The 24,545-nt window shown below is 38.3% G+C and overlaps 1 protein-coding gene across 4 annotated transcripts in view; it reads left to right on the forward strand.

The window, feature by feature from the left end:
- The window catches only part of agrn (agrin), a 268,524-nt gene that overhangs the window by 107,840 nt on the left and 136,139 nt on the right, over positions 1–24,545 (forward strand). For 2 of the 4 annotated variants that reach the window (XM_077217908.1, XM_077217909.1), the window contains exons 1-2: positions 1–73; positions 5,109–5,147. The exon at positions 1–73 is cut by the window's left edge and continues 1,755 nt beyond it. In XM_077217908.1, the coding sequence (XP_077074023.1) occupies positions 1–73; positions 5,109–5,147 (112 nt within the window). The remainder of the gene's footprint in view (positions 74–5,108; positions 5,148–24,545) is intronic. The other 2 variants (XM_077217905.1, XM_077217906.1) reach the window with 1 other exon arrangement.

Genomic DNA, 24,545 nt, shown 5'->3' on the forward strand with positions numbered 1-24,545 from the left:
CCTTGCAACATCTGTCTCATTCTGCTGGCCACTTCCACGCTCGGCTTCGCTGTACTCCTCTTCCTCAATAACTGTAGGTCACAGTTAGTGAAACATGACATGCAGCGTATGTATATATATATATGTGTGTGTGTGTTTGTGTGTCTGTGTTTGTGCATGACCCCGTAGAATTTTTGTTGCCTGATAAGTTTCAGAATAGTGGTTCTTTCCCCTTGTGTGCTCTGTAGTTTTCTCACAGTGATGTTCACGGAGGCAGAGGGAGACACATTGACGGATGGATGGTTCAATAAGGATCGATGGCAATCAAAAACTAATCCCTAATGCGTAGGCTTCGATCCCCTGCCTGACAGTGAAATGATTAAGGATGACACAGATAAACTGTCCTCATCCTACAAAGTGCTTGAGCGCTTGTGTCTAAAAACACAGCTCGGTGGCATTCTGTCATCCCTGAAGCAGTGGTATTTAGACTGCACAGTGGGATAAAGGGGGCAGATTAAATGCCTTTGGATGTGAAAGCTTGGCATTAGCTTCAGTGCTTACTGTATCTGCTTGAGTGAATCTGCAAACGCTTTGGTATCTTAAGGTGCCCCGCCAGCCGGTGTGTGTTGCCAGATAGATTTGGCACTGTGCTTACAAAGAAACGATTGGAGACGGAACGTGAGCTCTAGAGCATGTCAAAATGCGCTTTGATGACATGGAGCAGCAGGTAACACTGCTCTTTTCCTGTTTTGGATGTATTACTATCTCTATTGGTTTTTATCTGCCTTTTTGAATCGTTGCATCCCGTGTTTTCTTCCTCTGTGAATTCACATTCATAGAATTTTGCTATCTGAGACTAAAGAATGACTTCATTGCAGAAAGGTAAACATATATTTTGTAAGGATGCTTTGCTACAGAAGAAAGTTTAATTGGTTAGAAAGTGGTTTCGCTATGTGTCAGTGCTGATGGCTCAATAGCTTCTTAATGAGATTGAAATTGAGAAGACTATTTTAACGGGAAGCTTGCACAGATCATATTAATTACATTTTTTGTCCATCTTTACCTTTTTTTGGTCTGTTTACACTTGAGTTTAGCAACTTTATTTTTGGTGTCACGCAAGATGCCATATGAATTGATACCAGAAACAATTAACATTTAACTTTTACAGACAAATGTATAGTGTTGTTGCAAATATTTGACAAATTATATAACAAAAATTCATACTCATTCCCGCTCTGATTTAAATCTGTATTTAGTGAAAATCTCACCTTTGATTTGAGAGAATTGATTTGAAAAAAAAATATATATATATATATATATATATATATATATATATATATATATATATATATATATATATATGGTTTCTAGGGCCTCAGGCCATCTGAGTAGATGTTAAAACACTGTTAAATATTTACATAAAAGCATATTTAACATACTCCTTTATAGAGACAATAATATACACCTTTTTGGATAGGAGTATGTTTAGTATTGCAGTGAGAGGCAAACAAGAGAGGATCCAGTCCTGTGCGCCCTCTGTAAACCATTACCTAGCTCATTTCTCATAATCCTACCTGTGCCCTCACTTAAAGAGATCTGCGGTGCCTCTACATTAGATCTATATTAAAAGACCAAAAAGGGCCCTTCATGAAATTCTGAAAATGTGCCCTCTCCATCCCTCAATAAAGGAGTCTGAGTGTGAGGTTCATTTATAAGCCGACCATGTCGCAAAATCGATTTAATCCAGACAGATTCCATTAGATTTAAACATAAACTCAGTTAGAGCACTCCATCCCTGCTCCTCAAAGAAGAGTAAAAAACAGGATGGAGTGAAAGGAGTACCATTAACATGGAGAGGTGCATCGTAGCGTTTGAAAGCTTGTTGGAGTGGGATACAGACCAAAGGTTAGTCATTTCCATTTTCATTTAGCAGGCACAGAGAAGTGAGGCCACACAGGACCAGAGCTGCTCAGCTCCACAACCAAATTCATCAGCTCATACATACACATCAGCAAACTAGATCATAAAACAGAAAGGGTAAGAGGAGGACAGACACTGAGTGAAAACATATGGTTGGCATTTATGCACAGATATTTACAGATATGACAGTCTGCCTGACAGTTCACGTTGAGGTCAATTTAGGGTAACGGCTGGCTGACTATATCGTGCTTTTTACATGGGTTTTTACCAAATAAATGATTAAATACAATTTCAAATAAAATATTGATTTCAATATTAAATTATGTTGTGACATGAGATACATACACACAATTCACTTGTTTTTCTAATATATCAATTTGTGTTGATTTATTCTGCGATTCTATTCTCAATTATTTCAGTACTTTGTGAAATTATGTTCTTCGCTCGTTCTCAGTTTGAATTTTGGTTGAATAGAAAGAATAGAGTCTACATTGGCCTAATGCTTCTGTACTTTTCTCTGATTTGTGGTTAATTGTTTCATCTCACTTATTGTGGAAAAATTATGGAAAAAATTTAACAAAAATGTTGATTCTTAGCCTGAGAATTTTGGTATAGTATCATGAGGTAACATATTGTGATACTTTTATTCTCCCTATTTTCAATAATATTTGACAGTGAAATTTTTACATGAATCTCTATTAGTACTTATGCTATTGGTCAAATATTTTTGTTTAAAAACTGTAAAATTATCAGCTTTCCCTGACATCAGATTGCCTACATAGCTGTGCTAGCATACATCACAGCTTTGTACAGTATACATAGTGTAGACCAAAAAGCATTGGATTGATTTGATTCTCATTGTATGCACTGAGACACTCGTTTTCAGTTTTGGATGAACTATCCCTTTAAGTAAAGCAAATAGGCTTGAGGTGAACCTTGTGTTGAATTTCTCAGCTGTGTATCATTTACATGTGAAACAAACGTTCCCGTGAGACCTGCACAGACAGTAGTTTTGTCCTCTACTGCCACTGGACATATAAGAAAGGCGAGCTGTGCACAGGGTTATGCATTACAGTATGTGAGCAGTATATGTTTTATCTCTATGATACACATCTGTGTGTGTGTTATTATTCACCCTCAGCTATAGCGCTGTTTCCCGAAGGATGAAACGCTGTAACTGTCATGATTGACTCTCAGACCAGTTCAACAGACACTTCATTATTCAAGGAGAGAAGCACAGCAAGCCGCCAACACCCCCCCCCCCCCCCCCCCCCCCCTTCCTCGTTCTCTCAGACCTCTGTTTTTCTGTCTCTCTCTCTCCAGTGCTGGCTTTCCAATCTTCCCTGCGCTCAGTTGTTGACAAGCAATTTGAAGTGAGCCTAAAATTAAACTCTTTCCTGGCAGTTGGGGGTGCTGGTGAAGAGAGGAGCAGAGATTCCAACTCCATCCTTGTGTGTGGGAGTGTGTGTATGTGTGTTAGTGTGTGTAAGCGCAACCGACTGGCTGGGCAATTGATGTGATAGTTTTGTGGCGTTGGTTATTTCCGCCTGCAGAAGCAGGGTGTTGTATCTGCACTTTAGCTAGATGGCTTCATGCGCATGTTGTCGAAAAGCCGGTTCTGTCAACAGTAATAAGGTACACGAGTTCAGTGTTTTTAAAATCACTTCGGTTTGGAGGAAAGTTAGACTGAGTGGGGTCGCTTCCAACTTCTATGGGAGTTCTCTCTTTCAGTCGGCGCTGATTTTAATGAGTTTCAGCCCAACATTTTTGGCTGGTTTTGTTGTCTGAATATTTTAACATTGATTAGTGTAAGAGCTTAAAGTGATAGTTCACTCCAAAATGTAAATTTTGTCATTATTTACTCACCCTGACATCATTCCAAGCTTGTATGACTTACTTTTTCTGTAGAACACAAAAGAAAATATTTTGAAAAAGGTATTTTTTTGTCCATAAATGAAAGCGTTAAAAACTGTTAAAACATTCAAGTTGTTTTTTTTTATCTTGATTTCAAACACATGAATTGGCTCATAATGAAAATAAAAACACATATTCAGAGTCTCTATAGTATTTAAAATGATAAAGTTGTAGCCTTCACAAATGTCAGACAGTGATTTGAAAAGGCTTTTTCAAGAGAAAGCAACAGAAAATAACTTTTGTTGTCAAATTCATAAGAAAATCATGTCAAAATCCATCTCCAGAACACAGTTTTTTTTGGTGCATTTTGGTGTAAATTAATCTGTACAACAAGGTTTAGTTTTGTATTAAGCCATTTTAAGGTTCGCTTCTTGATGTAGATTCTGTGAAAGTGATTCCATCTCACTGATCTTGTTAACACATTCTCTACCATTCAAAAGTTTAGTGTCAGTAGGATTTTTAAAAATGTTTTCTTTTAATAAGTTTCTTATGCTCACCAAGCCTGCATTTATTTGATCAAAAATACAGTAAAAATGTAATAGTAATATAATAATATTTGTGAAATATTACTACAATTAATTTTTTTTTCTACTTTAATATATTCCGAAATGAAATGTATTCCTTTGGTGGCAAAGCAAATTTTTCAGTCTTCAATGTCACATGTTCCTTCAGAAATCATTCTAGTTTCCTGCTCAAGTAACATTTCCTATTATTCTCAATGTGGAAAACATTTGTGCTGCTTAATATTTTTTTGGAAACTGTGATAGAGTTCTTTTCGAGTATTCAATATATTCAATATGATCAATAGAATGATTAACAGAACATAACATGTTTATTAACTTCTTTAACCCTATAAATGTTGTTACTGTCGCATTTGATCAATTTTGATCATTTTTTCTGAATAAAAGTATGAATTAATTTTTTAAAAGAAAGTCTTACTGACCCCAAACTTTTGAATGGTTGGCTATAAATATATATGTTTTACTTGAATTTACTTAAATGTTTTCACATTTATGTCAGTGTAAGGGCATTACAGCAAACACATTTCCTGTGGTAACTGATAGCATGTCACTCCACTGTCGATTGAGCTCAAGTTGTATTTAACCCAGAACTTTCCTTTAATTTCATATTCCATCTGATCTCTCTTAATATATTCCTTTTGAGATTTAACCTCTGTGAAAGAATCATGCAGTCCACTGTCCACCCACTCATTCAAAACGACTACTGACCGCCTGGGACTGTCCTGACATCTTCCTTTTAACTAATGTGCCTCTCTCTCTCTTCTTCCTCTGCAGATAAACCTGTTCACTTCACACCGGCTCCTCCTCCAGATGGTAAGTCCCATAAGAATTCTCCTGACCAGAGTGTTTTCAACCTGACCAGATCTCAACTCAGGCCCGTTTGCTTTTTTGAAGTGGGTGTCCTCACCACGTTGCTCCCCATCGTCTGCTTGTGTGTAGCCTGTTAACATGGTCAGCGAGAAGCAGGGAGGGACATCTGCTTTGATGTAGAAATCTCCTGACATCTTGATTTATCTGGACTGGTGGGATGCAGGGTGGCTGACTTCTCGGGTACGCGGCTTAAGTTTTCCACATGAGACGCAGCTCTGTTTATTACTGAAGCTGATTAGCTGCTTGCTTTTGCCAAGTTTATGAAAATAAATCTCAATATTAAATGAGGTATCGTTTCTGTCATTGTCACCATGCAATGAGAGTCATTAATTATACAACAACAATTTATTGGCAAATGGCATATCTCTGCACAGATTAATTGGGAGAAACAGCTGGTTTCCCCACTCTGTTAATGAATATTTATATGCGACAACATGAAATGGGCTTTGGAGGTTACTCCTGAGCTGCTGGCAGTGGAGATGCTTCTCTTTATGAGCTGGAGGGAGCTTCATTATGGACACCGTTGTAAATACTCAAACAAAATAGCTGCATGTGTGTGGGTGTAGTCGGTATTAATGTGCCGAAATTACATGTCGTATAATTAACTCCAGTGCACACGTGCAAACATTTTGAAAGTTTTCAGTGTGGTTTTCGTCACTGAACCAGACCTGAATGTCCAAAGGAGTAGCAAACAAACAATAATGAGCGTTCACTCTAATTTTTAAATTTTTGTGCGTTTTTGTCAGTGGTTTTCTTTTGATAAATATATTCTTTTTAATTTAGTCCTAAAGTTTGCTAGCCACTTTGGCGGGTTGATTTTATATATAATATAGGCTTTACATTTTTTAATTGTAGTCTTTTAAAAAGTCATCTGAAATAATAAACTAAGTGCAATGTAGTGTTGTCAGAAATATAGATTTTTCGATACTGAAATAATGCTTTCAATACTCATTTTCCACAGAATAGACACACAATACCAGCTGCGCTTTCTTGCTCTCTCATCACTCCGACGGCAATTTGACACACAAACACGCCTCCCCTCACTCAATCAACCCCTCAACCCCTCACTCATTTAATTTGCTCCAGATGAATATTGTTGTTGTTACAGGGCTTGAATTTTGGCATTGGATTGCACATAATTTACGTTTTTTCGTTGCTTATAATATATATTGTGCTTAAACAGTCAAATACACACAAGATAATGACACAATGCCAGTCTTGTTTATGTCAATTATGTTTTAAATGAATGTAAAGACGCATGTGTGACAGTATAATGGATTTGTGCGCCAGGTCTTAAAGTGACCGCAGCCTAATACACCTGCTGCCAAATTATGCAATATTTATATGGCAGTTTTTCCCCATGGTATTGTGGCCAGTGAAAATGCTGAGTAGCTTGTAACTTTGGAAAACCATTGGCCACAGTGGCTAGTGAACAAAAAAGTAGGCTAAATGTCAAGCCCTGTTCACCAGTATTATTTTATTGTACAGCTTCAGCTCAAGTGGGTCAGTTCCTGACATTGACTATGATTTAAATAATGTGAAACAATCATGGTCTTTCTCGATTTTTTTCAACAGTATAATTTAATTTAAATTAGGGCTGTCTAATCAATTAATCACATCTAACATATATATTTATATATAGTGTGTGTGTGTGTGTGTGTGTGTGTGTGTGTGTGTGTGTGTGTGTGTGTGTGTGTGTGTGTGTGTGTGTGTGTGTGTGTGTGTGTGTGTGTGTGTATACAGTTGTGGTCAGAATTAATGGCAACCCTGGTAAATATGATCAAAAATGGCTGTAAAAAATAAATCTGCATTGTTTATTCTTTTGATCTTTCATTCAAAAAATGTGCAAAAATCAAGGGTAAAAGTAAAAGAATTGAAAGTGGGGAGGAAATCACATTATGGAATAAATGTTTTTTTTTCCCCAAAACACGTTACATACACTCACAAACACACATACATATAAACTCAAACTTTTATGTTAGATGCGATTAATCGTGATTAATCGATTTGACAGCACTAATTTAAATCATTTTAATTTGGGTCACAATTTATCTTTATAATTGTTTTCAAAAAAATCTTTAAGAAATATTTGTATCAGTAGATTAAAACTGCATTTGAAGAAACGGCCCTGCTGGGTCGAGACTCGATTTGCACATTAATTGCACAATCACCTGCTTCTTAGGATGTTCTGTCTGAGGGTTTGAGGAAAGGCTTGTGTTGAAAATCCTGTTTAAGATTAATTTTATTTTGCAGAAGCTAAAAGACAATAGTTATTATCTCCTTGAAACACTGTCCATGTGGCACTGCTAGGTAATTATGTTTGATTGATGTTTTGATTAACCTTACTCTTTACCAAGAGATCGGAAACTCGTAAAATGTTACCTAAAATGTATACGTCTGACTCCTAGAGAAATAGAGGCAATATACACTTCTAACTGCTTTTTAATAGAAGTTTAATGACATTAGAGATTGCTTTGAAACCCTTCCATTCTGAGAGAAATTGCGAGGTGCAGAGTGAAGTCACAAAACATTCCCCCTTTGATGCTTTCCGAACCGTGGGCTATTGATCACACTGCATGTTTTCGATACATGGATGTTTCTTTTTCCCCGTCTGTTTGTTTCCGCTCTAGCCGAGTGTTTAAAAGCCACAGCCAGCTCTTAATTACATTTCCGATTGTTCTGCAAGTTCTCAAACCGACAGTTCTTTATGTGCCAGACCTTCACAAGCCCACAGAAAAGCTCTCCTCCCAGCTATCTCATCCCCAGCCCTGCGGCCGCTGTCTTCAGAGGCCATTAAGCGTCAAGGGAGATCGGTTGTCCAATTACACTTCCATCCCCAATCCTTCATTGCCATATTAATTTCTTACAAGCCTGAGATGTACTTATATAAAAGCATGTGCATTAGGAAAATGAGCATGAGAAGGAAACATGTCCTCCATTCCAAGGGCAAAATGACATTCCCAGACCAAATTATCCACAGATATTTAATTAAACAGAATCACATCTCAGACATCCAAGTATCCCGCTATTACCAGCACAACTGAAGCATTTCCCTTTCAAATAACAGAAACAAATCAGTATTGAAGTTCCTTTTGTACGTGCATCTGTCTGTTCCAACTCAATAAAAGATGTTTAAACACTAGCTGAAACCTGACAAAGCGGCCTTTAATTAGTGTAATTTTTTAGGCCGTTTGTTCGCTGTCTTTAAGCCGATGTCCTTTAGAGTTTCAGCCGCTCAAGTCGCAATGAGAGCGGCAAAATGAACGCTGCCAGATTCTCAAACTCAGGGCCATGTTGCCCACACAAAGGTCATTCGTGTAAGATTTGGCAGAGCTTTGTCCCGTTAATTATCACTCTGGCGTTTTAGAAAGTTGGCTTGAGGAAAACATCTTGCTTTCAGTAAAACAAATGTTCGTTTGTTTTTATCCAACCCACTTACGACGTTGTGTGCGCCAAACGATAAACTTGAGGGTATTTTGTACTTGGAACGCCCTTGGTTTGGCCACGTATGAATGTTATTTTTAGAAGGAGTCAAAGAAACAATGACAGGATTGTGTTGGGTAGTTTATAACCATCAGATCAGATGTTTGACCGGTTTGAGAGTTACGTATGAGAAGATGTCGCCTGTAGCAATAGGTCACCTTCCATTCCCGCTTTAATTTGGGCCATGTTGGAATTGAGATGGTGAGATACAGACATGGTAACTAAAACCCTCCTTGCTGTCTCCTACACTTCTCGGCGTGTGGTAATGAATACACTCCATCTGAATGCAGCCTTCCGTTTGGCGTTTGTCACAGCGAGTTTTCCCCCTCGGGGCTGAGCTGTACCTGCAAAAAAACATAATAGCAGATTGAATTGAGTAGGTGGTAGAATGTAGGACTGAGATGTTTATGTGGGCCCGAGCTGTGGACTTACTTTCAGAGACCCTGCCAAACTTTCTTTAGCTTTGAAAAGCTCAAACGGCTTCCCCTGGAAAGTGGAAATGATAATAAATAAAAGGCAGGGCTTGTGTAATTTATTCAGCCATTGCTATGTACTTGACAGAAGGAAGCAGAATTAATTATTACCAGTCTCTTATCTTAATTAAATCTTTTCATGTCATGTATTTCACACAAAAGAGCCCTAAAAATCATGTTCATCTCCTCTTTTTTGTGATTTTCCAGATGACGGTACGTATCAAGTTATCAAATATGTGGCATAAATTCATCTGGGGATTAACTTTTATATCTAATTCCAGCTCTTGTCGAAGTTTTCGAGTTTGACATTACGCCGGGAAGTTTTGTTGCCCTCTGTGCTGTCTGAACATGAATACAACTGCGAGAATTTCTCGAGAATGGGTGTCTTTTTAGTTCTGTAGAATCAGCATTTGCTTGCATAAGCAACAAACAGAAGAGCTTGTCATGGAGAGGAAATCGGGGAGGTGTGGGCAGAGCTTGTTTTTATATTAATCTGTCTAACATATTCTTGACACAACTCAGCAGTGTACAGAGCAGAAATGGAAGCTATTGATTTCTGGAGGAGAGAGGTGGCAAGTTTACGCATTCAGGCTAAGAAAGTAGATCTGAGACGTGGCTGGTTTGTTTCAGAGGGTCGTGAGGAAGGCAATTCATATTGACATTCGCATCAGTGAGGAATTGTACCAGTTCTGGTTTTACCTGGACTTCAGATTCAGAAAATATGCACTTAGTCTTTTGTGTTCAAGTCAGACAGATAAGACATAGTGTCCCTTATAACGAAAAGAAAAACTATCTTTGTATTCATGTTGGTTTCTTATGGTTTTGAAAAACATTTAAACCATTTTCAAGCCAAGTTTCAAATGAATAACTGTAAAATGTCATGTGGTGTAACCAAGTAAAAAGTTATATATTAATATCACTTTATTTGTTTATTTTATTTGTGTCCTTGTTACACACATTACATGTAATTACTGTAGTAATAACTATAAATTATGCATAATTACATGCAACTAACCCTAAACCAACCCCTATTCCTAACCCTAACCATATAGTAAGTACGTTAATTATTATTACTCAGTACTTAAATGTATAACTACACTATAACACAAACACCTTAACATAACGTGTAACCGATTTTTCTTACACCTTGAAAAAGTCTGCAATTTACATTGTGAACTAACTTTACCTTGACACAATTTTTTTTAAATGCTATTCAAATCATAAAAAGTTACATATATCGACTTTGTTCCCAAAACATATCAAAAGATGTGAGTTCAAGTCATTGCCCGGTATGTATGAATGTCAGTTTTAATGTATTTTTGAATAAATTAATTGATTGGACAAAACAATTAGCATCACATCATTGACTTCTTTGTCACCAATTTTAGGAGCTTCACATTGAGATCCTTCCTTAAGCATCTCTAATCTGTTCACCTAGTGTCTGCACTTTAGTTGCTTCCTTGAATAACAACATAAACCAAAACGGAGGAAGAAGGCAGTGCGCTAAAGATCAGGTCTTTGCGAGAGGAGAGACGTCTTCTGATGTAGTTTAGGATTTAATTATCATAATTACAATGCATAGCAGTAATGCATTTGGGATGATGATGATGAAACATTGAGTGCTGTTTCTGAAGCGTTCACAGATGCATTAGTGAGGCAGAAATACCTTGAGATGCTGTGTTGTATGATTAATGTGATCATTTGGCACACAGATCCAGGGTTCAGATGTTGTTGACAGGCTTACAAGGAAATGCGAAACAATATGATGGGACCGTAATGCGGGGGCAATCCCTATCGTTTTTTTTAATTGTTAATCGCACCCGTTAAAATTAGAACGCTCTCTAGTCTCATTACGAACCCTATTATGTTGTGTACACTTCAGTTTTTAGTACAGACTTTCATTTGTCTTTCTATTAGTGTAATTGGGATTGCATTGTACTGTAAGCATTTTGTTGAGCTTATTTTGCCATATATATTTACTTACACAAATTATTACAGTTTTGCCATGTTGTTTAAACATGTTTTTTTTGTTTTTGTTTTGTTTTAACACTGGTATACTTCTGACCTTGGCAGTTTTTTATTTATTTATTGCTTTTAATCATACATATTTATTTAGGTTAGATTCGAGCTCTGGTCTTTTGGTGTTTCCAGACAACATTTCGGAGAACATGCACTATAAATATTTAAAATAAAGATATATTTGTGAAATAAAGAATAAAAATCAATAATACACATATATTTTTGAATAACCGCGAATGGAAAAAATATGTGTTTATCCCTCAGGGAGTGTAGCTACGGCATCCAGCAGGGGCTAATTGTGTTTATGCTAACCAGCAAATCCCTTATTTCTGACCCTCCACTACTTTTTTTTGTTTTTTGTACGGTTAACATGTTGTGTCCTGTAATAGTACCTCACTTTTCTTCAGAAAAAAGACTCACTGCTGTGTCTTGCTAGTCAGAATTTGCACAGTAGTTTTTTCTGGCTTTTTTTTTCATAAAAGCAAATCCTCACAGCAGGAGGGCCGCTGTCCTCTAAATTGTGTGCTCTGGTTTCTCTGTCCAGTCTAGTGTAACTGTAAGGCGAAACTGCTTTGTAATTCTATTCAAATGTTCCAGCAGCAGCAGGAGCAGCAACAGTCAGTGTTTGTGCCTGGACTGCTGCTGACATGATGGAGTAGGTCTGCATGAAGAGTGCAGGAAACCATAAATCTCCCTGTTTAAACCCCCAAAACACGATCTTTCCCCTTCTCTCTCTCACTCTCTCTCTTTTGCTTGCTAACAAAAACAGACAAGGTCTTTGCACTCATGGCAGTTCAGCCTCTTTTCCTTGTCATGCCAGACCCGATATCATACTGGACAGTTGTTTTGGCCCAGTTGTGTGTGTGTGTGTGTTTGTGCTTGTCCATTGCCTCCGGTCTCATAAACCTTTAAGGAGTCCAACTCATCCTCATCTAATTTGTATTGTTTACCAGACTTCCCCTTAATGGCTTGTTTGACATGTGTGCTCCGCGCCACTGCACACAATTATGACAAGGTGCTTAGACAACCCGGCGAGGCTGGAGGCCAACATTTCTATTGACACTCGCTCTTTTACGGCAGTGGCCAGCCGTCGCCTTGAGTGATCGTGATAAATGTGGCTATCTGTGCAGGTGTGAGTTTGTTTTCACGTGCATAATGTAAATTAGCATCATTTTCCATGAAAAAGCTGATTGCTGAATATATTGCATGCAGACACTCCCTTTTTGTATTATAAATTCCTAAAAAAAATGTTCCGTAGCAATATCAGAGGATGAAAGGGAGAAAATGAGAGACTTTGCCTCTCATTTCGAGTTTCAGTGGGTGGACAAGTTGGTTGAATTCAGTTGAGTAGAGTCCACTTAGAATCCTAAAGCAATTCCGTTGGCTGAAAGAACTTTTAATGGGTACTGTAGTATGCAGCACCACAATAGAATTCAATAGAGATTTTCATGTTTTTGAAAGAAGTACTCAAGGCTTCATAAATGTAAGGCTGCATTTAATTGATCAAAAATACAGTAAAAACAATCTTCTTTTTTGCCATTTAAAAAAACTGTAATTTATTCCTGTGATGGCAAAGCTGAATTTTCAGCGTCCACTAGTCTAGTTTATTGTGTCACATGATCCTCAAGAAGTCATTATAATATGCTGATTTTGGGGCTCAAGAAACATTTCTTATTTTTGTCAGTGTTGAAAACAGTTGTGCTGTTTAATATCTTTTGAAAACCGTGGTACATTTTTTCAGGATTCTTTGAATACAAAGTTCAAAATAACAGCATGTATTTGAAAAAGAAATCTTTTGCAGCATTATAAATGTCTTTACTGTCACTTTTTATCAGTTTCATGCATCCTTTCTGAAAAGTGTTCATTTATAAAAAAATATATATATAAAAAAATCATATTAACCCAAAACTTTGAAAGGCATGAATATATTTATTTTAAATATACATTTCCATCTTTTGATTTTTAAATGCATACTACCATGAATAATCATTTCTACATTGGGACAAATTTTACTTCCAAATTCGTCTGCCTTTTGGGAGGATGTGTTTTACCCTCCTGTTCGACTTTAATGATACATCTTGGAATCCTTAATTGAAGGAGGACAAATAAAGGTTGTTTTGTATGCAGCCATTTGTAACTTCGCCATGCAACTCTGGAGAAGCCTGTATCGAGATCATTTGCATAATGAAAGGGATTGTATGTGTCACAGAAGGAAGAGCCAGTTAGCTGGAAAGGTGGCGATTTGGGAAGAAATGTTAAAACAGCTCTCTCAGAGCTGGTGCAAAAATAATCTGGTAAAAAAGGGTACAAAAGTCATGGGGTGCATAAACAATGATGTGAGCAAGACCCCTTTGGTTATCTGGGAAATGCATTATGAATGCTTAATCAAAATATATATGCCAAGAAATATGCTCGAGATATACAACAATGCCTTTAGCTTATTATTCTACCTTGCCTTGAGCCGTTAATCGTCTTTACTCAATAAAAAGTTTGTCTGGGTCCAAAATGGGAATGTTGAAGTCATTCTCAAAACTTGAGTCTGTAACAAAACTAACCTTAGGTTACGCTCCCCTCGTTTTCCTCATATGTAACATATTAAGCATGACGTTCCGCCCGACAGGAGGCTGGCCAGATCTCTTCCAGCTGTTGTCCTGTACTGTCCCCCAGCATGCCTCATTCTGAGGCTGTGTCCATCATGTTAGGCTCTGATTTGCCTCAATTAGTTCAGCCTGAACATTCAGCTCAAACTGTAGGAATGGTGGTTTTGCGGCTCCTGAAATTAATGATCCCATACGAGAGGCCCTCCTAGGAGTCAAACCAGGCTCTAGGACTACCTACCCACCCCGAGGCGACAACGCATCGGCTCGACCGCAGGCATGGCTCATGCCTCGTCCATTTAGGACCCTGCCGTGTGGAAATAATCATGGTAAAGCCTAACGTATTGTAAGAAGAATGTTCTTGTATTTTCAAGCTGCTTTTAAGAAGAGCTACTTAGGCATCTCAGTGATAGAAACCTCATCATTAGATTTGTATCAATATTTCAGTCACACTTTGAATCGTGGGGAGATGCCAGCAGGAGAGCCGTTTCAGATGCTGCATCTTATCACAACATGCAAAAGCGTGCAGATGTCATTTGCATTTCTCTTCATGCACTGCTTGCGTCTGTTTCTAAACCATCTCACTCATAGTCCTCTTTGCAAGCGCTGCATACATCTGCCTGTCTTCTGCTTTGCTATTTGGTGAGTCTGCCGTTGGCTCGGCTGGATGAGATTGAGGTGTCTGCCATTGAAGCCTGAGGAAGAGGCTCTGGATGCAGCCCAGCTGAGGTGAGAGCCCGTCTGGACGTGCAGCAGAAATCCCTGCAGCAACTCACTGCTCTCTCCAAGCTGTCAGTGCTCAGTTTGGTTGTCAAAATGTCAGGGTCGCCGTGGTCAGAAGTCACATTGCAGTCTAGTGGCGCACTTTATAGAAAGGCTTTTTTGGGAAGATTGCACTTCACACTGTCAAATAAATCCAGCGATTTCAAACTTCAAATGCAAGTTAAATTTAGCAGAATTGCAAACGTATGTTCTTCGCTATTTAAAGGGATAGTTTACTGTCATCGATACTCTCATTGTTACATTCCATATGAATTTATGCAGAATGTTCACACTGCTCTTTTTCATACAATGAAAGTGATTAGGGATGGATGCCAGCAAGGTCAAAAGGTTCCCAGTGTCAAAAAGAATATATATATATATATATATATATATATATATATATATATATATATATATATATATATAATCATTATACTGAAAAAAATAACATTTTGTCATCATTTACTTACCCTGATGTCATTTCAAATCCCTATGATTTTTTTTTTTTTTCATGGAACAAATGATATTAGGCAGAATGTCCCAGGGGCTCTTTTCCACATAATGGAAGTGAATGGGGGACAGACACTGTAAAACTTCAAGTCATACAGAACGATATGAGGGTGAGTAAATGATAAAATGTTTTTTTTTTTACATTTTTGGTAAAATTGCCCCCTAAAGTTAGCTCTTGTCAGCATTCAGCGAATCCGTTGATAACCTATTTTTACAGTAGTTTATGCGGACCATTTCAGAAATGCTTAATTGTTGGTATTTTATTTCCACTGCATTACACATAATATTTTACACAGGTGTTGAATATTTCAGAATGAATTTCAATGATTTTCTTTAAAGAGGTACCTATTCTGTTCAAAGTACCATTTGTGCATCTATTCTTGTGCGACTAGAAACCCATAAAGCATTGCCGGTCTTTTTTTCAAAGCTCGCATGACAATCCATACTCCTTTATGCGGTGTAATTGCGCAGATCTGAGAGCTCAAGTAATCATAATCAGTTATGGATAATTTTCACTACAATGGCTGTTGTTTGTGAAGTTTTTCTCTATTTTGTCTCCAGCTGAACAGAAAGGTGCGACAGTGAACTCAATCTCCTGTGATCCATTATACCGTCTTTGCGGTTACCCTGTAAAGCTCTCTCTGATGCATAGTCCTTCAGACTTTTTTTTATAAGATTAAAAAAAAAATATTCTCAGAAATGAATTTGAGGGGTCAGTGCAGATCTATTTTCCAGTCAGACAGCAGCACCTGGAAACACTGCAGTCTTATCCATCACAGAAGAGAAACCGCCACCTTCAGACAGCTGGAAAGGAAAAATGCAGTGCGTGGAAGCAGATATGGCTAGTTTGGCCCTGGCCTATTGCGATATTGGCCGTGCAGGTCTCAGTTGAAGATAGTAGATCTGGAGATATGAGGTCTGTTTCACATCATATGGTTCCTTCTAGTTTACAGCCTTAGTTCCAGACCACAGCGTCCTGCCGAATACATGCAGTGCGCTGTCAGATACTCGCGATTGAGGCCTCCGTCCTCCAAGAAATAACAGTCTTTGATGCGTTGCCTAACAACCTGCTGCTATATCGGATCACCCGTGCCACCTTGAGTTTAGGCTGCTTTGCTCAATGCCGAAATTGAAGTCAAGTATTCGCTGCTCTTGGCCCCTCTTGCAGCACTTTTTCCCATCAGCCAACAAATCTCCGCTCATGCATACGAGACGGAACGATAGCGGAGGCGTCTGGCTTTCGATGACATCATCGGGAGGGGGGTGAACTGAAGGAGAGGGTGCTTGTGTTGCATGTGGAAGCCTCCCAGAAAAGGAGATTATGTGTTAGAGTAGCCATATGCTCCCCTACCCCAGGTGACAACCGGCAAAACAGGAAGTGCCACCTTTTTAATAAGCGACGTAATGCCTGCCAGCATCGTATCAGTCACCAGGGTATAACCGTCAACTGTGCGTGTCCGTTTTACTCGATTATTGAGTTTTTGTGTTGAGGAAAATAACAGATTTCTTATTTTAGACCTCTTTGGTTTGGCATAGACTTTGAATGCAACCATAAAACAGTCTGGTTTTTCATTTGATGAGCAGCGGAAGCTTTTTTCCGGTGTCGATCAGACTATTTTTAGATGTGGTTAAGATATTCATTATTGACGCCCAGACTTGAGGAAGATTTCAGTAAGGCTGATTGGGCGTGTGTATGTGTGTTAGGATGAATAATTAAAAGATGAGGTAATGCACTGACGGATGGAGGGAAGGGGAAAATAAGGGATAAAGAGTCAGTGTAGACCTGTACTCTAGGCAGCGCCACACAAGGAACTCATTTGGCTAAAGTGCAAGTTCAAACGTAGAAGCTATTTTGTCTGACATCTTTTTGCAACTTATTTGTCAGACCTTACAAGTCTCCTGTGTGTGTGTGTGTGTGTGTGTGTGTGTGTGTGTGTGTGTGTGTGTGTGTGTGTGTGTGTGTGTGTGTGTGTGTGTGTGTGTGTGTGTGTGTGTGTGTGTGTGTGTGTGTGTGTGTGTGTGTGTGTGTGTGCGTGTGCTGTCACACCTGAGTGCAGCTCTGATCAGATTGTCTGGCTTCTTTTAAAAGCTTTTTATGTCTGTTTCCTCCATCTGTTTACCCATTTAATTAGTGACAGATGAATCAGATGATGCGTTCTGCAGTTAATATCATTCATTTGCTCTGAGAGCATGTGGCTCTCCTGTTCCTGTCTTCAGTGTATGAATCTGCAAAGTGATATGTTTTCAAAATCGATTAGTCGCTAGGTTGCCTAGATGACTAATCTGTCTTAGAAATAAGTTGCGAACAATTATTTAGGCTAGTTTTGCATTCATTTGCAAAGCCTAATCTGACGCATTTCTTAAAGAGATAGTTCACCCAAAAATGAAAAAATAATTTACTCAAATGTCCTGTTGTTTCAAACTTGTATGACTTTATTTCTTGTGCAGAACACAAAAGAAGATTTTTTTTGTCCATACAGTTTATTTTAGTTTGTGATTAGATATCAGTATGACTATAATAATTATTAGATTTAATATTTAATTATTATGTATTATTATTTCTCATATTACTATTAATAGTAATAATAATAATTATTATTATTATTACTAAATAAGACATATTAATGTTGTAATATTTCACTTTACAATAAAACAAGTATTTCAAAAAATATATTAATATTGATAATAATAATAATAACAATAATAATTTTATTTTACAGAATAACTGTAAAATTACAATTTCTTCATTTTCAAGATTCAAAACATAACGCGCATATTTTGACTGAAAACTGTAGGAATCCCTTAAAGCTTCACCTTTGTGCCGGTTTATAAGCGCTTTCTTATTATAAGTATGGGAAGATGCGGTTCAGTTTGTGTTCCCAAATACACGTTATAAGCGACCCAAATTCAGAGCAGATGCAGAGATGAGTTAGTGTGGAGAAGCATTTACTGAAAACCAAGCCTCTCTGAGACACTGCAAACACCGATGGATCATGAGCTGCTCGCTTGTAAGAACAATGCATATCGTGTGTAAGAATGCAGCAGCACATATATTTATCTAATTAAATCACAGTCTTTGCGATTTGATAATTGCACTAAGCCAAATCGCAATTTTAGTTTTATAGCCATGTAGGGTTTTTAGTGTGCTACCCATCTAGAGAAGCTAAGCATAGTGCATGTTTATACAATTACTGTAAATGGTAAAGCTCACAGATCGGCTAATTGGATGACTGGCCGACCAGTCAGGTAGTGTTTCACAATCTCTATTCACATGAAAAAGATTTAAAATTTGATTAGTAATAATCTGGTTTGAATGAAGCCACTCTGTGAATGCTCACATATTGAATATGCACCCCCCCCCCCCCCCCAGTTCTCTTGAATCACATTACAGTTAGCATTGTTCATACAAGACGAGAGCCTTTTCCCTCAGTAGTAATCCAGTGGTCTTGAACTCTTGAGCATTGCTTCATTCTGTCACTTTTTTTTCTTTTCTAAAGTGTGATCTCTGCTGCTATATTACACTGGTAACCACAGCGACACTAGATTTTTGTTGAGAAACTGCCGGCTGATTGCAAAAGGATCATTCACACCAAGGACAATAACTATAACGATAACTATAAGGATATAATCATTCTAATTCTGTGAAAATAAGGAAGTCCCCACTACAACCAACGATAACGGCACAAAGTATATTTTTGGAATCTCTTTAATTATATATTTTTTCTAGCTAATGAACAATAAAATCATCAACAGCCAATCAGAATCCACCGACTTTAAAGAGCACAAACATTTAAAGCGACAGATAACATAAATGCAGACCACGCTTTATAATAAACAGAACTTTATTGTTTGGACGCTAATATAATTTTTTTTTTTTATAGTTTTTGTTCTTGGTGTGAATGTGCCTTAAATGTGTTTACATCCCGGATTACTCTGATTATAATAGTAGTCTGTGTTATCTGCTTAAGCTGTAAGTGAAACTAAAATGTAAACATGTTTTTCTTGTGTTAAGCATTTAAAAATAGGATTTATTTTGAGCTGATTTTGATAGTTATCAATGTTTTATTGTAAACCAACAGCTCAGTCTACAAACTGCCCTTAGATTCTGCAATACATGCTTTCCATTCCACTGTGTGCATGACTGTTGACTGCATTAGCATGTTGTTAGTATTCTGCCATCGACTGGAGCACGAATGGATGTCATCTTCCTTACCTTCTGTTGCGAGACTTGTCGTGTGCTGTTCAGCTACGAGATCTCTATATTCCTAGCTCTCGATCGTCGTTACCGTTTCTAGAATTAAGCATTTATGTTATTGATTTTGGCTTTAGATTGGTAAAATGTAATAAATACCTGCATTGACTTTCAGATCAATGTATTGACATCCGAGACACATTGTATTTAGAAGCAGTCTTGGGAAGAGATTTGTGGGAAAAGATCAATGCAAGTGGCTATATGTGCTTAGCCCTTAACAACAGAATGAGTAGCGCTTTTAAGCTAATGCCACAAAATGCAATTATGTTTCAATAGACGACCTCAGACGATGTCTGTGGATCAAATACAATGCGTGCTTGCATACTCAGCATGAATGCTACCTAGCAGACGCGATTTCATTATGTTTCCGAAGTCATTTGACTTCACACACTGGTGCTCGCTTGCTAATTTAACTCGCTCCCACCTGCTGTTGGCAAAAGTATGTGTAATTGTTTTAGTTTAGAGCTGTATTTTATGATAAACGCAAATGTTAGGCAGATGAATATGCATGTGCTGTCTGGGTGTCTCCAATCCATCGAGTCAGCTTACAGATGAGGCCCAGCTGGAGCCAGGAAGGACCCAGACCGGTCGGCATGGCAACCTCACCACCAAACCGCTCATGCAACATTAATTCTGACCTTTTATTTGTCTGGCTTTGGCCCTCTCGTGGCCCTTTTGCGTCGCCTTCGACCCCTGTGCGAAGTTCTAGGGCCTCATACAGGTGTGTCTCCTCTCACCTTGTCTCTCATTTCAAACCCGACTCAGCTACATGCCGCCTCGTTCAGCTTTAATAAGTGTCAACATGCTACCAACTGCAGTGCGGGGGAGGGAGAGAGAAATATGATCTGCTTTAGAAAGAGACGTATGGAGAAAATGACCTAAATGTGGAAGGAAAAGAGGCTGTGTTTGTCTGTCTGACTTTGAGAATGTGGAGGAGATAATTATACCAAATCACACCTGGATTCAGGCTTTGTGGAAAACAATAGCCAATTTTTTTTTGTCTCATTCTTTTTGTTAATTAAAATATAGCAATATTTTTTCATTTAAAAAATGTGTTCACGTGTATATTGTCTGGGTGTGGGTGAAGGGAAGAGGCGATGACTCGATGCAGAGTTGTTGGCTTTTTATTTAATAATAAAATAAAACAAAAACTACCGCGAGGGGGAAAACACAACCGGCAGCTGGACTGGGCAGGGCAGGAACAGGCAAGGTTAACAGGCAACACATGACGGGAACATTAGATGACAAACTGGCACGGGACACTATGGCTGTGTCCGAAATCGCATACTCTCTTGAGTTGGTACTTATTCTGTAAGTACTTACTTCACGACCGCTAAAAAAAGTATGTTCTATATGTAATGAATCTGTGTAGTATGTAGTGCTGGTGTAGTAAATATCAGCATGGCTGCGAACAGCCGCTGCTGTTGGCAGCAGCCGTGATATTTTGTTTAACAGCACTTTTGCTTTTGTGATATGGCTTAAGTAATATTCTTTCAAGATGGTGAATGATAGTTAATTGTTCGAATTTATTTGATAACAACTGATATCCTTGATAGCCTTTTTCTGCCACATGGAGCCATTCATCATTTAAAATGCTCAAATTTCAGAGGTCCCCACATTCAGGGCACTTTCATCTATTTCAACATTAGCATCTATCACAAGCAATTGCTGAATGGCCATTCACTTTACCTGACTGCTAGTCCCATAAATCAGTGGAAAAAGGGTAATACATTCAGTTCAAGTGCACTTAATGCAGATCACATCAAATTCTTGAATATGTGACATTTGCTGCCTAAAAATGCCATTAATTCTCTCTGCTTTTGAGTCAGCCTTTGTGGGACTGCTCACAGACGATATTTTTGTACCTAATTCGATTCGACATTATCCCTACTGGTAACTTCCCTTAATGTGTCACCCTAATCAACCAGGGATATATTTAATTTTGCATAATTACTTCATCATGCCATTGGGGAGAGGTGGGGGCATGAGGAAGAGATATCCGCCAGGATTTTATTCTGACTCAGAGCACAATCCTATCTGTCATCCTTCACTACACATGCTGCAAATCAGAGGGAAGAGCAGTTTTATACAGGCAAGAAGAAAAGAGATGAAACCGAGAGTGAGAGTTGGGGGGAAAAGGGAGATATTTAGAAAACTGGCTCTTTGTGTATAATTACTTTCCAATTGTGTCAAGCCTTGTGTTCTTGTCCCTCAGTCTGATTGTTACTCCTGAAGTAGAATCAAGTGAAAGAAAGAATGGGAGTAAAGGCTTCATTCTAAAGGGAGTGAACACTTCAGCATGGCTGTGTTGTAGTTAAACTAGATTATGTGATCGCAACCTTTTTTGGTCTGCAACCCATTTTTTTAGGTTCCAAAAATCTTGTGACCCCACACATCACAGAATTAAGTGGATCTTACAGGCCATTTTTACACTACAAATTAAAATGAAACCTAAAAATTATGTTTATAAGAGTAGCACTACTTTTTCATTTTACTACTAAACAATTTGATGGTTATTTCCTCAATAACAAGAACTATAACAAATAATGTCATTGGCACTCCCCCTCTCTAATGAAAAGACTGGGCTTAGTAAGAGTATGACATTTGGATCATTATTTGGTCTTGATGTAAGTACAAGTGCTGAATTTCTATGTTTCTCAACCTTTTTGACTCCAACGCCACCATTATCCATGACAATGAGAACATAATTTAAAATACGAAATAATATATAACTTTAAGTGAGCTATTTTATTTTATCTTTATTTTAGTGTTTTATTGTTTAGCATTTTTAATTAATTACAATTATTTTTAGGTACAGTAAGTAATTATAATTAAGTTTTAGTAATTCATTTTCACATTATTTTGAAATGTTTTGAAATAAATATCACAATTGTGAATGAATTACAATGGTATAATTAACTATACGTTATATTATTAATATAATACATTATTTTAAGTCATCTTGCATTCTCATTGGAAATTTGCTGAAGCCCCCTGATAGGACACCACTGGTAAATTGTGCTATAAATAAGTCCTAGAATTACTTGTTCCAGTATTTCAGTAGTCATACATAAGTAGAAAATCAGTACTACCAGATGTGGTCATGACCCCAAGGTTGTAAATCTCTAACACACACACATATATATATATATATATATAGTCAAAGTTAAGGCCATTGTCAGTATTCCTTGTACTTTGTGGGACAATGACTTGCTTGCAGAAAGATTTCATGTGTAAAGTGCCTTTGGTAGTTGTCCAGCAAAGGTTGTTTTATTGTTGAGCCTGGATTACAGTGAAAACCGAGTGCCTGTTACCTGTTCCAGTGTCTGATCATGCAATTACACTAATGCCTGAGCTCTTGGGAAAGTCAGTTGCACTACTGAACTATGGACAATGAAGTCTGCAATGGCTTTGGCATTCGTTTCAGCCCAGTGCAAGATTTGTTCCTTCCTGTTGGATCTATTTCAGGACTAGCGTAAATCCTCATGTAGTCATGGTCCTCTTGGCCTCTTTAAACAAGTGAAAGTAGTTGAGAATTTCATGATATAAAACCCACTCAGTAGACTGTGTATTAGGGTGAGTGATGGGGGCCCAGGGGCCAACATTATGCTGGGTGGTTTGAAGCGTCAGTACATGTTACAAGAGCCAACATTGATTCTACAGAGACCCTCGAGACCATGTCAATCTCCACCTGTCCATTCCACCACCAAACAATTCAAGTCAATCTTCTGGAGAACTCTCCATTGGGTTTCTTTTGAAAGCTAGGGTGCTTAAGACCTCAGCCGATCTCTTTCTTTTCCCACAGTATTTACTCACACTCCTGTCGTATTTACTCACACTCATGTCGTACCAAAGCTTTCTTTTCTGAATACAAAAAGATATTTTGATGAAAGTTTTGACTGTGTATGTAATGAAAGCCAGTGGAGTCCAAAACAACACTGGGCCCCAATGAGTCTTCTTTTGTGTTGAGAATGTCACACAGGTTTGGAACGACATGAGGGTGAGTAAATTATGATAGAATTTTCATGTTTGGGTGAACTATCCCTTTTTAACTGATGCAGTATCTTCCTTGTTGGTGACCATAAAAGATGGTAGGATCCTTGTAATAGTGTTTCCGAGTAAATCCATGGCTTCAGTTGCAGTGGAAGCGCATATGTTGAGTGAAAAGGAGAGGAATAAGGCTTTTTAAAGCAAGGTCAGATCTTTGGGTGGGTGTTAGCCTTCTTTCCTCTTTCTTTCTCTCAGTCTCACTCTCTCTCACAAATAGAGGAGAGAGAATTGCTAGTGTTGCTGGTGTGATGGGGGTGTACAACTCCATCTGTTCACTACATGATGGAAACCTGTCAGGGAATTGAGGCAGCACCATTCGCAGCTGCCACCAAGCCATGGACAGTGCGGTAACATGCTGCCAAGAGCTACCGAAGGGTTGGGTTTAGGGGATGGGTTGGAGTAGCCTCCGCTAAAGGGTGGACACTACAAGGGCAGCGTTTCTTCACCATGGTAATTGGCTTTAGTATGCCCTACTGAGACGGTCTGCATCAAAGACTGAGCCGAGCTCTGATCTGGAGCTCATGATGCTCTGGCCTTCGCCTGATGGTATTGTTTGTCATCCTCGCTTCCTTTCTGTTGCTAACTGTCGCATAGATCGTAGCTTCACTCCCACATTTTCACATCACAGACACTCTTTTTTAATGATATCATTAGCTAAATCCCCCTACTTCTGGCAATTCCCAATCGGAAGGCCCTATAAAAGCGGGATATGCAGGGACATTCTAGGAGAGGAAGGTCACAAAGGGAGGGGGAGGTGGAAGAGGATTATATTAACACTTTGAAATATGCAAGGAACAAGGAATAGTGGACACTTCCCCCTCCTTCTCCTGATCTGATGGTTTTCGTCTGTATCAATGACTCCAGATGACTCCAAACTCACGAACAGCAGCTTTATTGATGCAAGCACAAATAATGGCACGTTGCTATTTCGGCATCATAAATCACACAGCGTTTAGGCCTCATCTTGTGGTTGTCTTTTGATGGGAAGAATTCAGCAAATTAGAGAGGAATGCAATATAATCAGCACATGCCGAAAATGCTTAAGTGGGAAGCGGCTAGGTATATGTGATAGTTTTTAACATGCTTTTTTCTGGTTTTCATTGCCTCATTGTTTTTTTTTTTTGCAAAGAGTGCAGACTTCAGTTCTATCATCTATAATTACATAAAAATGCATTGACTGCACAAAGAGTTGGGG

Source organism: Siphateles boraxobius, unplaced genomic scaffold (genome assembly GCF_051911475.1).
Source record: "Siphateles boraxobius isolate OS27281-9 unplaced genomic scaffold, OSU_SipBor_1 77, whole genome shotgun sequence".
Taxonomy (NCBI): Eukaryota; Metazoa; Chordata; class Actinopteri; order Cypriniformes; family Leuciscidae; genus Siphateles; species Siphateles boraxobius.